Here is a 16,041-nt window from a genome sequence, read left to right on the forward strand (position 1 = left end):
TGGGTGAGCGTGGTGCTGACAACACCAAGTCAAGGGTTAAGATCCCCTTACCGGTCATCTTTTAAAAAAAAAATAAAATAAAATAAAAAAAAAAAATAAAAACAGCAGTATTGGGCCGAGCCCGTGGCGCACTCGGGACAGTGCGGCGCTGAGCGTGGCAGCGCTCCGGGTTCGGATCCTATGTAGGGATGGCCGGTGCGATGCGCTCACTGGCTGAGTGCGGTGCAGCCGGTCACAAAAAGGACAAAAAAATAAAAATAAAAATAAAATAAATAAAAACAGCAGTATTTCCAAATCTATAGCTATCATGTGACTCTAAATACAAGTATGTGCAGGTACTCAAAGCAAAAATAAGTAGACATTTCACCATTTTACCTACATCCCTATAAATTTACTTATTCCATTTAGCTAAAACATTTTCTGGCATCACCACATGGGGGAAAAAAAAGGTAAAATGCTTTGTATTTGGTCACCTTATATTAGAGCTTGTAAGAAATCATCAACAATACTCAAAACTAATTGAAAATCAGAATCACCTGGAAGCTTTTACCAATGCCTAGGATGCCCACTAAATATTTGATTTAATTGGTTTGAGGTGGGGGGCTATGGCTCCCCATTTCCAGGGGAACTAATACACAAAATTTCACTTTTAAAAACTGCCATTGACTCAACTTTCAATACCAAGACAAAAAGGTTCACCAGATGAGATTTAAGTAAATTTTACTTTGTATTTCCACATAATTTGTCCTTCACATTGACATTTTAAAAGTCATCATGAACACCCAAGTATCCAATTAATTTCAAGGGACGTTAAAAAAAAAAAAAGGAAGGAAACAAAGTGGTCCTCCTAATTCAGCAGCACAGGACCTGTTATATAATATTAATTTGGATGAAGTCTAAACTCCTAAGTCTTACCTTGATGAAGATACAAACTTCGGAGTTTGTATATCGTCTTTGTAAATAAATGACACAACTGCATATGGACAAACATGTCTTGGTCTTTGCCTTAGTTCATCAAAGCCATACTCATAAAAATAATACTAAAAATAAAAAAACAAAATATTAACTTATTTAAGAAGGCAAGAACTCCTGACTTTTGATAAATATAAAACCATTTAAGCACCTCTGATAGAAAATGTCTTTAAGGGCCGGCCCGTGGCTCACTCGGTAGAGTGCGGTGCTAATAACACCAAGGCCCCGGGTTCGGATCCCACATAGGGATGGCCGGTTCGCTAACTGGCTGAGCGTGGTGCTGACAACACCAAGTCAAGGGTTAAGATCCCCTTACCGGTCATCTTTTAAAAAAAAAAAAGAAAATGTCTTTAAGCTCTGCCTGTCAATTTAACTAAGATAATGTGCACTTTATATTCATGTTGTGACACAAAATATTGTGTTTCTATGTGTATCAGATCCCTGTGTACTATTGGGTACTGCAAAAGTTTACTTCTGAAGAGCTGACCATTGCAAATGTGCAACAGGATTTCCTAATAAAAATATTACAAATGGAGCATAAGCTCAGTGGAGCCCAGGTCAGTCAAGAATAGCCAACTTGACACAGAACATAAAATTCTAAAGGACACAATCTCAATCAAACCTAACTACCATTTTGCTTATTATTTCAAAGAAAAACACGTCTGGGCTCCAACTACAAACAAACCAGCAAAAGAGATGTGGAAAAGAATACAAACAGGTGATAAAGATTGTTCACCCTCTTCCTACTACCTATCAGCCTCTCCACTTCACCTATTCTCCCCATTCATTAGACTAGGGTTTTACAGACCAGAGATTTCCTTTAAAAAGAATGCCTGAGTTTACAGACAAAGCAGCATTGTCCTTTAAAGTCCATTCCCCTGGGAAATTATTGATTTTAATAATGTTGCTATTGCTCTAAAAATGCCTGGAAGTTATTCTGAAACATAAAGCCAGTTTATAAGTCCGCTTAAAAAAAACAGTAATTACTTGATAGTTATACCTCATGTCTATCAATACTACTAGTATCTAAAAGATAATCGAATGAATCAGCTCCAGGTGACAATGGTGAATATAATTTTGGCTAAAAGCCCTATAATAGGTCTTCCCCACTGAGACATTTCAAAAAGAGGAGAGGGTTTGATCCCTGTACCAGCTAGCTAGCCCACCCCCCACCCCACCCCCCAAAAAGAAAAGAGCAAGAATAAATTTTATTTTACATAAATGAAGTAAAAACTAAAAAAAGAAAAAACATTTCCACGGAGGTTAACATCACCACTTTCCACATATAACCCGTTTGGATATATAGGTTTTGTACACATCTGTTAAAAAGAATAACATTACTTTGTAGTCAAACCTCACATAAAAACATAACACTGAAATTCATCAAATATTACACTTTTAAATATGTATAGTTTACTACGTATCAATTACTCCTGAATAAAGCTTAAAAATTTAATTCTAAATCTGCATCTTAAAAAAGCTAATAAGAGCCGGCCCCTTGGCTCACTCAGAGAGCGCAGCGGCTGGTAGCAGTGAGGCCGCAGGTTCAGATCCTATATAGGGATAGCCGGTGTGCTCACTGGCTGAGCGTGGCAGACAACACCATGCCGAGGGTTGTGATCCCCTTACTGGTCAGAAAAAAAAAAAAAAGCTAATAAAAAGAAAATATCAAATCAATAGTACAAAATGTTATGAATTAAGATTATTTCAAGGGGCTTCAACTTTACCTTGAAAGATGAGTAGTATTTTTTTTTTTATTAGGTAGATGATCTTTCTAGGCCAGGAAAAGCCAAGGTTTCAAAATGAAATGAGGTATGTTGAAGGCAGTGATCACAAAAACCAGGCTGGAGGTCACAGTCAACAAGCAGAGAGAGCTAGACTAAGGAGTCTTAATATTACCCCGTAGGCTTGAAGTACCATCTCGGAAACACTGAACTACAGGAGTGAGAGACACTGGAGTCTAGCAGTGATATATAGAAACCAGTGTCTAGACTAATGTGGTGGCAGAGGGAACTGAAACGGGGACATTTTAAAGGATTTGGTAACAAACAGATATGAGGTCATAACATTAAAATGGATCCAAGCACCTACCTGAGTAAGCTCATAGGCTCTGTAAGCCCAAAGTGATGTAACTCTATTGGCATTCTTTGACATGTGACATTCATGCTTTGGTGTGGGGTCCAAAGCACTTTTATTTAACATAGATTCCAAACTTTTTACACCCATGGGGTCGTATATACTCTTTATTTTACCCTAAAATATAGAAAACATTTAAGTACACACCAAAACCTAGTTATTGATTATATAATATTAATATTATAGAATACTTCTTTGAATATAAATCACCTATACCAATAATTATTTTCCTGTAATACCTGGTAATAAAGTTAGTACCCAATACTTTTCACCAATATTAAAGCACTAAGAGGGCCAGCCCATGGCTCACTTGGGAGAGTGTGGTGCTGATAACACCAAGGCCAAGGGTTTGGATCCCTATCTAGGGATGGCTGGTTGCTCACTTGGGAGAGCGTGGTGCTGACAACACCAAGTCAATGGTTAAGATCCCCTTACCAGTCATCTTTGAAAAAAATAAAATAAATAAATAAATAAGGCACTAAGAAAAAAATCAACCATAAAAAAAAGATGTTTAAATTTATTTAGTAACAGATAAGTAGAAATATATTCACAACACTCTTCACTAACCTAAATCACATTATCTACATATTACCCTTTTTTCCTCATTCTTTTCTTGAAAAGGAAAACAAACTCTTAAATACAGTTAGCTTAAATCAAACATGACAAACCACTCTCAAAAGTATCATTATATACTAAATACCAGCAAACACAGACTTTTAGTCAAACTTCTACTTGGGGTCAACTAGAATTCAAATTCAAATCAAATGTCTTTAATACGTAAAACGTAAGTTAAAATTACCTTCATTATTTTAAAAATAACAACATCACCAATTGCCCCAGCTTCCAAAGGATTAGCTTGTAATAAATCAGCATACCTAGAAAGATACACACCTAGTAAAGAAGGAAAAATTAAAGAATTTGAATAAGTAGGACAAGAATACAAAAAAAACTCAAATATTTAACTTAATAATAAAAGAGATAAACAGTATGACAACTTTCTAAAGAAATTTAAGGACAGTAAAGATAACTGATATCTAACCAAAGCAAAAATAAAACCAGAAAAAATATGAAACTAATTACATTTTGCAAAATAGCTAGGACAAAAATAAGATTTTTTTTAAAAAGTAATCTTCGATCAATATGAAGTATGAAAAATCAGAAACAAAAGACAAAACTGGTTTTACATTTCAGAACCTTGGGCCCGCCCTGTGGCTCACTCAGGAGAGTGCAGCGCTGGGAGCGCTGAGGCCACAGGTTCGGATCCTATATAAGGATGGCCGGTGCGCTCACTGGCTGAGCACGGTGCGGGCGACACCACGCTAAGGGTTGCGATCCCTTTACTGGTCACCAAAAAAAAAAAAAAGAACCTAAGACTAGTCTCCTTTTCTGGGAATACAATAAAGCATACATGAATTTAATTATAAAGACTGCAGCAAAATTATAGGATAATTATAAATATATTATAAGTTGTAAATATATTAAAAATATACTTAATATATTTTTAAATGGCAACTTAATAGTAGATATATATAAATGAAAAAGAAAAAAAGATTACCTCTGGAAGGACTACCGAGAATTGTTATTTTGGACTGGCCCACATGTAATCCTTTCTCACATATGCTTTGAACCTAAAATAAACAAAACACTTCATCTTGCAATCATAACATTAAAAACATAAAAAGATAATTTGTAAACTTGTTCTAAATAAAATCCAAGCTTCTAAACTACATATATTCTACATTACAGAAATTTCACATATATGCCAGTTTATGACTGTATCGTTGTGAAACTAACAATGCTTCCAAAGTAACTATATCTGGGCTGGCCTGTGGCTCACTCGGGAGAGTGCAGTGCTGATAACACCAAGGCCACAGGTTCGGATCCCATATAGGGATGGCCGGTTAGCTCACTGGGTGAGTGTGGTGCTGACAACACCAAGTCAAGGGTTAAGATCCCCTTACCGGTCATCTTTTAAAAAAAAACAAAGTAACTATATCTGGGCTGGCCTGTGGCTCACTCGGGAGAGTGCAGTGCTGATAACACCAAGGCCACAGGTTCGGATCCCATATAGGGATGGCCGGTTAGCTCACTGGGTGAGTGTGGTGCTGACAACACCAAGTCAAGGGTTAAGATCCCCTTACCGGTCATCTTTTAAAAAAAAACAAAGTAACTATATCTGAAATCCATTTTTCTTTATGCTAGGTATGACAGATACTCTAAATTCGTGCCACTCACATATAACCATTTAGAGAGAATTAGAACCAGTAGATATTAAAGAGAAAGCAAGCCCACCTAAACTTCTTCAATAAAAGGGGAAAAAACGTTTCCAAGTACAGCACATTTAATCAACAATATAGAAAATAATTTTTTTTTTCTTTTGGTGGCTGGCTGGTACAAGGATCCAAACCCTTGACCTTGGTGTTAAAACACTGAGCTCTAACCAACTGGGCAAACCAACCAGCACTGAGGATAATCTTTTTTTTTTTTCTCTTTTTTTGGCAGCTGGCTGATAGGGGGATCTGAACCCCTGACCTTGGTGTTATATAAGGCTGTGCTCTAACTAACTGAGCTAACCAGCCAGCCCAAGGATAATCTTTTTTTAATAAAGGGAAAAGAATTACCAAAAGCACTTTCTAGGGGAAGAAAATAGAATTGGTCAGAGAAAAAATGAGAACATTTGAAAAGCAAATTATGAAACAATGAAACATCTTCATTTCTTTCACTTACATCAAAAAAAGTTAGTTTCTAATTAGCAAGTGTACTGTTGAATTGCAAAATCCATAACTTACAATGGAAAATCTTTAAATTCTTTTATAAAATAGGCTAACTCACCTGATATCGATCAACCATCAGAAATGCATAGGATTCTGAAAGTTCCTTATCTAAACGACCATCAAACTTCAGTTCTCTTCGCTTTTCTGTAAACTAAATAAAATCAAATCTATAACAACTCCTCAGCATGTGACTACATTTTTCAAGGTAAGAGTTTCAAGAATTTTTTCCAAAAAATCCCATACCTATCTTTTCTCTCCCTGTACTTTCTGCCCTTCAGTTTTTCCCATTTTAACTAGCTCTTTACCCATGCAATAATCAAATATGCACCTAATGTTTATCAACTTTAGCTGAATTTCTATTAAATTTTTACCATACTCCAACTCTCCCATAGATTATAAATTCATGTTTTAGTTCTTTGTATCTCCCACTTTACTTAATATGGTGTACTGCATACAGTAGGTGATTTAAATGACCAACTGCTAGACTATAACCTCAATTAGGACAAGGAAAAATGTTCATTTCTTTATAACTGTATTCTCAATGTCAAGCACATAAGATGTGCTTCATATACATTAACAGGATAAAAGAATAACTTGGTCAAAGTACTCTGAACTGTAAGTCATCTTAAACTGCTGACTTCCACTTTTAGGTACAAACAAATATATATTAAAAATCTAACATTTTATATTCAGTATTCAGACATTACTGCTCTTCAATAATATAACTAATGAATCTTCAGTCTAAATTTTCATATAAAATTAACAAATAATTGCTATTACACCATGAAACTACATCAAACTACCAAGATTTAAATATTCTCTGGGAGCCAATAACATTAATGCCTTTTAGGGATCCTTTCAAAGTTAAATTTGGATTGCACTTGGCTAACCAACTTGTAAAAAGATAAAATTAACATGAGGGTACTTCAAAAAGTTCATGGAAAAGATTTGTATTATCCACTAATGATATTAACACAATCCAGCCACCAGGCAATAATTGCAGGAATAATTAAGCATATTCTAAAAAAAAAAATACACATTTGATTTCATTAACTATCTTCCAATTTAGGCATTTAGTTAAATTAACATGTACTCAAAATAAATGAAAGAGCAAAAAGCCTTAATATGAATTTACAATTAAACCATTATAACAGTAAGCTATCCCTATGCTTTAGATTCATTTTCAGGAAAGATGTTATTTTACAAAATTACACATTTAAGAATTTCACGGAGCAGATAAACATAATGCTATAGCACCAATGTTTAGGGGGGAAAAAAAAACAAGTCTAAAGGCATCTTTAAGACTTGTTTTTCCCTTCCATAATTTGGCTCTCCTAAAATCTTTAGTATTTCTAGAGAAAAGGATTTTTTTTTCCAGGCCGTTAAAAGAGTTCTGAAAAGCTTACAATAAATACCATTTAAAACATACCTCCTTTTCCAAAAGCTCGTTATGTATCAAGCAAGCACGTTTGTAGTTAAAATTTGTTACCGAGGTTGGTTCAAGGTAAGATGAATGGAGAATATTTAAAACATCTTCAAATTCTCGAGAGCCTGGATTTAATGGCTGGAAAAGTGCTAAAATAAAAAACATTATTAAGATTACTCCATCTTAAATGTAGCTTCTCGTATTTTTGTAGGTTAATCTGACTTTAAATAAAGTGAAAAAGGCATCAAGCCTATCTTATTTTGTGACATGCCAATGAGATACTAACTTACTGAAGAAAAATTAAAACCAGCTGCCTACACTGACCAGTTCCTTCAGCAATGAGGATATGGCATTATACATGCACATAAGGGGGTTGCAATTTTGCAAACCTTAGGGACGCTACAATTAGGCAACCTAGATTGCTTGCAGTCTCATACAAATCTACGCATATCCTCAACTTGTCTCAACTCCTATTTTACATTACATTGAGAAAGTATGCCTAAGACCACGTATTTCAGCAAACTAAATGCTTACACCATAAATGAAAGCATAACAACATTTAAGACACTTACACGTCTATGTAATGACTGTGTTTAATACTAAAGTTGGAAGTAAAATATGATGTACCCAAATAGCTTCTTGTATTATCATTATAAAGTAGTAGTGAGCTGGCTAGTTGTAGTGTGTAAAATGGAGAACTCCAGCTATCCTAATAACCACTATATGCCACACACTATACACGAGACAACACATGGAAAAAGCTCTAAGCACAGCATCTGGTGCATAGTAAAATGGTTAAGTTTTTATTCCCCGTGTCCCCAACCATTTTACATCCCATTTAATTTTAAAAACACTTAAGTCAAATATCCAATCTGTTCTTTGAGCATATTGGTCTGATAATCTCAAATTTCTACTTTATATGTGAAATATTTTATTATTAAATTTCAAAAATAAAATCGGTACATATGAAATTTTCCCCAATCAAAAAGGAATCACGGGCCGGCCCGGTGGCGCACTGCTATACTGCGCTGCTTGGGAAGCGCGGTGGCGCCCCCGCCGAGGGTTCGGATCCCACATACAGACCAGCCGCTCACTGGCTGAGCGAGGGGCGGGAGCAACACCGAGGGTTGCGATCCCGTGGCCGGTCCCGGTCCGGTATGGGCGCGACACTGAGGGTTGCGATCCGTTGCCGGTCACGAAAAAAGACAAAAAGGAAAAAAAAAAAAAAAGGAATCACTTATTTTTCACTACAGAAAGAACTATTCATAGAAACTATGTTATAATCTATTACCTTAATTTTTTTCAAGACACTATTTAATAAGGGTCAACAAACATCAGTCAAGATACTGTTGGGCCACTACTGAAATCATATTCTACTTGTACATGTTCGTCAAGGTAATAGATGGCAGTTAACTCATAAATAAGCAGCTTCCACTTTATTTTCTATAGTTACATATACTGTATATACTTTAAAGGACGTGATGGCAAACAATATATCCATTCATCCATTCATTTACCAAACCATGTGTCTGTAAAAATGTAGTTTTCAGTGAGAGACGTGTATACAAAAAATGGTTACCACTACTTCAGGATTGCACCCTAAAAAATTCAAGTTATTGAAATGCAATAAAAAAGATACTGACTGGGTATAAGATCAAAAAATAAAGCACTCAAATAGACCAACACTACCAAACACAAAGCGTCCTAAAATCAAATTTGTAGCACATCAACACTCAATAATCTATTGAGTGGGCCGAGCCCGTGGCGCACTCCCGCCGTGGGTTCGGATCCCATATAGGGATGGCCGGTTCGCTCACTGGCTGGGCGTGGTGCTGACAACACCAAGTCAAGGGTTAAGATCCCCTTACCGGTCATCTTTTAAAAAAAAAAAAAAGAAGAATCATATGGCTTCAATTTCTATGAAATTTTACAAGTCTACATAAAAGAAACTATTTTCCTTAGTTAAGCTGCCCCAAAACTACTTCCACCATCAATCTAAAGTTAAAAAATAATGGGCCAGCCCGTGGCTCACTTGGGAGAGTACAGTGCTGATAACACCAAGGCCCCGGGTTCAGATCCCATATAGGGATGGCCGGTTCGCTCACGGGCTGAGCATGGTGCTGACAACACCAAGTCAAGGGTTAAGATCCCCTTACCGGTCATCTTTTAAAAAATAAATAAATAAATAAATAAAGTTTAAAAATAAACCACATAAATTTGCATAAGTTAACATTCAAATTATTCTTTAAAAAGTACTTAACATTTCCATTTCATTCCAAAGCAATATCCCATGGAGTTATGTCAAATATTTGTACTCAAGAAGACTGTCAACAAGGGAAAAAATTTTTTTTTCTTTTCTGGGCAACGGCCAGTAAGGTGACCAGAACCCTTGACCTTGGTGTCAGCACCACGTTCCACCAATTGAGCTAACCGGCAGCCCAGAAAAAAAACTGTTGCAAATGAAAATACAGAAAAAGGTGTAGGACTTTAGGTATAACAATAAATACCTAAGTCCTGGGTATTTTGTCTTTCAAATGCATCAGCAGCTTCACAAAAATAAAATTATGCTACAACTACTTTTAAGGATTTCAAATCAATGTGCTGGTAATGGCAGTTTAGAAATTTAGTTAATTTCATGTTCTGAATGTACATTCCCTGTTGGTTCTTAGTAATTTTATGTCCTTAGTAAGACATCTCTTAGCACTGCATATACCCTGATCGATATATCTCATCACTTCTTTTAAAGGAAACATACATCATAATCTCAATTACAAGTCATTATTTGAGGGAAGACAGTATCCAATACACAGTTCTCTGGATTCTGACAGTTTACGAGTCTAAACACTAATGGTCTACCCACCATCACCACTTTTCAAATACTGTATGAGCTTTACATGCATTATCTCATTTAATCACCAAAACCACCCTAAGTAGTTCAAAATGTCCATTTCTCAAGTGAACCCGGACAGATAACAGTTAACTTGGCCCAAGGGTTCAGTTAACGAATGAATAAGGCAGCTAGGATTCAAATTCAAGCTGTCTGCCTCCAAATCTATATTTTTAATTATAAGTAAAATAAAAGATGTGTGTGGGTATCAGAGCTGGAAGTCTCCAATCATGTCAAGAGCTAGAAAAATATGATTGTTTCCTCATTTTATAGACCAGGAAACCATGTAGAACGTTTATGCATGGGAAATTTGCTACAGAATGAAAAATTAGAGACTACGCTTTCTACCCTCTTATGTCTTCAAATCTCTTAAATATTTTTTCTAACTGTAATTTTCCTAAAGGGATACATGGCCAAGTCAAAACACCCTTTTTTGGTTTATAAAGGTAAATGGCAGTAGCAATAGAAGTTCTTTCACACATTAAGAAACATATTTTGCTTATTTAAAGGACTTCCATTAAATGCATGTCAAAAAGATGGCTCAGTTCATTTCTTATACAAGGTTTCCCTATTGAAAAACTTATTATAAATGTGTATTTTATGGGATTAAAGAACACAGATTTAGAAGGGCACTTGATGATTTACAGTTCAGATGAAGAAACTGATAGTATCATAAAACCAAAACTAGAATTCATATCTCCTGACTCCCAGTCATACTATCATCAATTTTTTTTTAATTACTGGCAACATACAAAATTTAGTTCATCAAACAGCAGGTTGGTCCCTTAATCAAAGGAACATTTCCCTCAAGTAATTTTAACAATTTAGTGTTAATGAAGATTTTTTTGTATTATGTTATAATGAAATTATATATATACATATATAAAAACAAGCTAAACTTTTAAAATAAAAAAGATGGACCACTACTATCAAAACATGTAAGTAAATTTATATGCAGTATAAACAAAGAAGTTTCCTGATTTAAAGTAATTCACAGGGCCGGCCCGTGGCTCACTCGGGAGAGTGCGGTGCTGATAACACCAAGGCCCCCCGGTTCGGATCCCATATAGGGATGGCCGGTTCGCTCACTGGCTGAGCGTGGTGCTGACAACACCAAGTCAAGGGTTGAGATCCCCTTACCGGTCATCTTTTTTAAAAAAAAAAAAAAAAGTAATTCACAGAAGAGGAAACAGCAAGAATAGGTTGGGGGATCTACAATTCTGTCTGAATCCACAGCTGATGTCTACTGGTATTAATGATTATAGTACAATGACTATCCACTTGTTTTTCACAATAATTAATATATTTTTGAAAACCACTGTTCTTCAGTCTAAAAAAATTACAGATAATGCTTTAGGAATGGTTGTTTCATCTCTAAACCAACGTTGAACATAGGAATGAAGACGCTAGCACAGATCATGGGAGACCAGCACAAATATGAAACATCTTTGAACTGAGGTAGGTCAAAGAAAATTTTACCTTCATTTATATGTACCTATTAAACGTGTTATGTGGATGACTGGGTTCTGCCTAGACTCTCTTGCTCATTTACTTCTATATAGGGAGACGTATAATTCTCAGAGCCCAGTTATCCATATACAACTACTAAACACCATGTAAGTTTCCTTAAGAATGAGACACTGGCCCCTATCTTCAAAAAGACAACTGCTAACGCCATGGGAAAAGATAGGGGTTGGGCACAGAATTAGTCATTAATTCTCCTGGACTATAAACCAGTATGGAAACCAGTGCACAAGAGCAGTTAATTTTTGAGACTCCCCTGTACCCTACAGAAAACATTAACCCATAAACATCTTCCAGAAAGTGAATTATCACTACTGTTTTCCCAAGAACTCTGGAGGGAAAATTATATCAAATACAATTACCAATTTTAATTAACTTTTGACGACTTACTAGATATAGAATAAAAGAAGGCAACAGTGCAACATCTACTAACTATGCAAGTTTACAATTTGGTCAAATGTAAGAACAACGACTCTTTACACTATAGGAAATAGCCAACTAATAAATACATCTCAAAAACAGTAAAATTTTTTTTTTTTTTTTTAAAGATGACCGGTAAGGGGATCTTAACCCTTGACTTGGTGTTGTCAGCACCACGCTCAGCCAGTGAGCGAACCGGCCATCCCTATGTGGGATCCGAACCCGGGGCCTTGGTGCTACCAGCACCGCACTCTACCGAGTGAGCCACGGGCCGGCCCAACAGTAAAATTTATACCCTTCCAGTCAATAGGTCATTTAATCTGTCAGTACTAATCAAATGTGTATATAGTAAACATAATTTCTGAATCTCAAAATTCTCCATGGATGAAGACATATTAAATATTCTAAATTTAATAGGGTCAAAAAACAAAACACAAAAAAACACAAACAGGTCAGACCAAAAGCAAACTTGGATTATAAAAAAAAAAAAATCTTGCTACACAGTTGAGTATTGGTAAGCAGTCCTCTACACCTAGGTTCAAATTCCAACTCCATTTACTAGCTGTATGACCTTGAGCAAGATACGTAACTTCTCAGTACTTCAGTTTCCTCACCTGTAAAACGGGAAGGGAAGAGTACCTACCATACAGAATTGTTAACATTTAGTTAATACATGTAAGGTGCTTAGAACTTTATTAAGCATCATGTTTATTAAGCACAACTTATTAAGCACCATGTTTGCCAATATTATTACTCACTTAGAAAGGCAGTATTTTGGATGTCATGCTATTGTCAAGACCAAAAAAAGAACTGAGTCAACAAGTTATACTCACGTATTTACCTTTAAGTATAAAAAAATTTCAAGTCCTAATTTTAAATTTCATAGGTAAAGCAGTCGCAGGCAAAGGTCTGCTATATTAAAATATGAATGCAACAGAACCTTTGATGCTGAAAATTTCAAGCTGAGATATCTACTGAAAATTATCTAACATTCCTTAAGACTCATATGACCACAACTGATAATACCTAACCAAATCCTATACATAGAGATAACTGTTATCTTCCAAGCCTTCCAAGATATGTTAGGATGACGTATAAAACTAGCATCACCTGTACTGTTTCTGATGCTTTTTCTTATAAAAATAATTAAAAGTTGAAATTTTCTATTAAACTCTATCACTAAGCACTAAGTTCTCTCAGCTTGGGGAAATTAAAATGGTAAAATAGCTGCTTATTTAATTTTTAAAAGTTTTACTTAAATTGCTGTTGCACTATTTGAACAGCTGCTGCTCAGTGTATAAATATTTAGACAAGTTAAAAATTACTCATTTTCACTAACCATGAAAAACGTCCACTAAATTTTCCTTACCCACAACCTGACATGTGAAAGGTAACAACCTTGTCTCTTAAGTGAAAACAGAACCCATAAATTTTCCCCAAGGAGTATCAGACTCAGCGGGGGGTAAACAGCTAGGTTTTGTATTTCCTAATTCCTTAATTACCTCCACTTTAAATGTGTTCAACTGGGCCTGCCGAGACTCACTCCGGAGAGTGCGGTGCTGATAACACCAAGGCCCCGGGTTCGGATCCCAGATAGGGATGGCCGGTTAGCTCACTGGGTGAGTGTGGTGCGGACAACACCAAGTCAAGGGTTAGGATCCCCTTACCGGTCATCTTTTAAAAAATAAATAAATAAATAAATAAAAATGTGTTCAACTGAAGTCTATTTCACAGCAACCTCTGGAATTGGTTTATCTAAAACACACAAAAACTGACTTTCCACATTTCAAACCAAATTTTGAGGGTTTTCTAGGTCAATTTTCTGGTCTTAACAAAGGGTAAAATGTTTATCATGGTTTGTTCATATTCTTAGGCACGTAAAACCTAAAAGAAAACAGACTTACAAAGGCTTTTATCAAGTTAAAAAAAAAAAAAGTATTCAACCTCCTACCTCATAACCAAAGCCCATTTGAATGTACTTCCAACCTATTCTCTACCAATTGATAATTTAGGCTGGGCATCTTAACTTTTTTCATACAGACTATAACCATCATCTTGACTAAATATATGAAAAGAATTGACAATCTTGACCTTCAAAATTATCTTTCTGAACCCTAAAATAACATTACTTATTTAAAAGATACTTCTAAAAACACTCTTCATGTTAGCGGACAAAGGTTTACTCCGTGTTTGTCAACATGGTTTCGCACACCAAGTATTTCCTTGGCTTTGTCATCCAAATAGAAATGAACTTTATGTGTATATTACTGATAAAAAGCTCTAACAATTCCAGTTGTGCAAATGGAGCTGGTTAAGCATATGGAAAGAGGAAGCACAATGCTTCAGTCAATACTCTTAGATTCAAATTACAAACAACAAAAAAGCTCTCTGCAAATAAAAAATCCCTATTTTCCAAAGTAAATCATGAAAAACTAAACCACGCAGGACAAAGAGTAAGATTATCTAAACCCAGAATATCCGAAATTACTGGATAGTCAGAAATAATACTTCAACGAGTAGAAAAAATAATAATTTTGATCTCCATTAGAAACTTTGACTCCATACTGAGCCACAATATGGCAGTTACATTAAAAAAGGCAAACGTAGTTAATGTAATTGTTCCCATCCCGGGTCAAAAACTAATGGACTTTTTAAAATCTGAAGTTCTATCATCTCCAACACCAAGTTGGTGACTCTTTGCATAAGCTAACTTCTCATTATATTTTTCCATAGGGAAATTACTGCACCAAGAACCTACCTTCCCATTCTTTTCAACTACAAAGAAAACCATACTAAGTTTGGATTCAAAAAGAGAGAGACCTATTTAATCTAAAGCTCCCAAAACAAAAAAACTACATGAAAATGAAGTGTGATGGAAAACAGTGTGCATGGATCACATCTACTAATGGGGATTTCTAAATAAGGGAAGACGCTGACATCAAGCAAATTTCAAGTAGACACATATAGATGAAGAATTTCCACAGGGAGAAGCACTTGTGGTCCTCAGAACGCAATGGCCTTGGAGAGAGCCCCAGAATCCATGGCCACGGGCTATTTCCATGGTGAGACTCCGCAGAAGCATCCTTAGGAGGACACATCAGCTTCTCGGCCTTCAGGGGTTGGGAGGGAGGGGCGCCGAGCACCATCTTTCCTCTCTGGGAGCTGCAGCCTTACGGACAAGCTTCCAACCTGAGCTACTTCCAGCTTCCACGGGGAGAGGGGAAGCAGGGGAGCGTGGTTCCACCGCTTTCTCTCGCACCAGGCGCAGCAGCGGGGCGGCCGTGGCAGTGAGGGGAGAGGCGACTGGCGCTGCATGCGTGTTTACGTGTCTCGGATGGGTGTGGGAAGAGACAGAGAGGTTCTAATGAAAAGATGGAGGGGAGAGAGAGAAGGGGGTTGGGGAGAAGGGAGGCACCACCTTTCTTTTCTCTGCTCTTCCTGGGGATCTGAAAATTCCTCTTAACAGGCCTTTCGGGCTCTTCGGGGCCTTTGGGCAGAGCGGCCGCGCCTGCCTCAGAGGAGTCCTGAGGCTGCTCGTGGCTGAGGCTCTGGGCGGCCTCGGCCCCCGCGGTCTCCTCAGGTCCCGCGCCGCCGCCGGGCTCTGCGATGCTGAGGCCGCCGCCATTTTGTGGGGAGGACTCAAGCTCCGGAAGCGCCTGCTTCATCTCGTCGTCTCCGCCGCCGCCACTTTCCCAACTCGCGTCCGTCGGCGGAGAGGCCTCCGTCGGCGGAGAGGCCTCCGTCTCCGCAGCAGTCGCCATCGCGCCGGCGTGAGGAGCTCCGGGAAGCTTCTGCCCACAAGGTCGACGGGCGTAGGGGGAGGGGGCGGCGGGCCGGCCTCGCCACAGAGCTGTTCTCAGCCCACCCACCCCCCCCCCCCCGCGGCCTCGCGCCGCCCCCCC

At 37.3% G+C, this 16,041-nt stretch overlaps 1 protein-coding gene across 1 annotated transcript in view; it reads right to left on the minus strand.

Moving 5' to 3' along the window:
• The window catches only part of FAM208A (family with sequence similarity 208, member A), a 63,294-nt gene extending 47,394 nt beyond the window's left edge, over positions 1-15,900 (minus strand). The window contains exons 1-7 of the mRNA XM_008588399.1: positions 15,558-15,900; positions 7,312-7,457; positions 5,941-6,033; positions 4,664-4,736; positions 3,908-3,999; positions 3,064-3,225; positions 916-1,040 (exon numbers count right to left, since the gene is read on the minus strand). Of these exons, the coding sequence (XP_008586621.1) occupies positions 916-1,040; positions 3,064-3,225; positions 3,908-3,999; positions 4,664-4,736; positions 5,941-6,033; positions 7,312-7,457; positions 15,558-15,900 (1,034 nt within the window). The remainder of the gene's footprint in view (positions 1-915; positions 1,041-3,063; positions 3,226-3,907; positions 4,000-4,663; positions 4,737-5,940; positions 6,034-7,311; positions 7,458-15,557) is intronic.
• Between the last annotated feature and the right edge of the window lie 141 nt (positions 15,901-16,041).

Source organism: Galeopterus variegatus, unplaced genomic scaffold (genome assembly GCF_000696425.1).
Source record: "Galeopterus variegatus unplaced genomic scaffold, G_variegatus-3.0.2 Scaffold4801, whole genome shotgun sequence".
Lineage (NCBI taxonomy): Eukaryota > Metazoa > Chordata > Mammalia > Dermoptera > Cynocephalidae > Galeopterus > Galeopterus variegatus.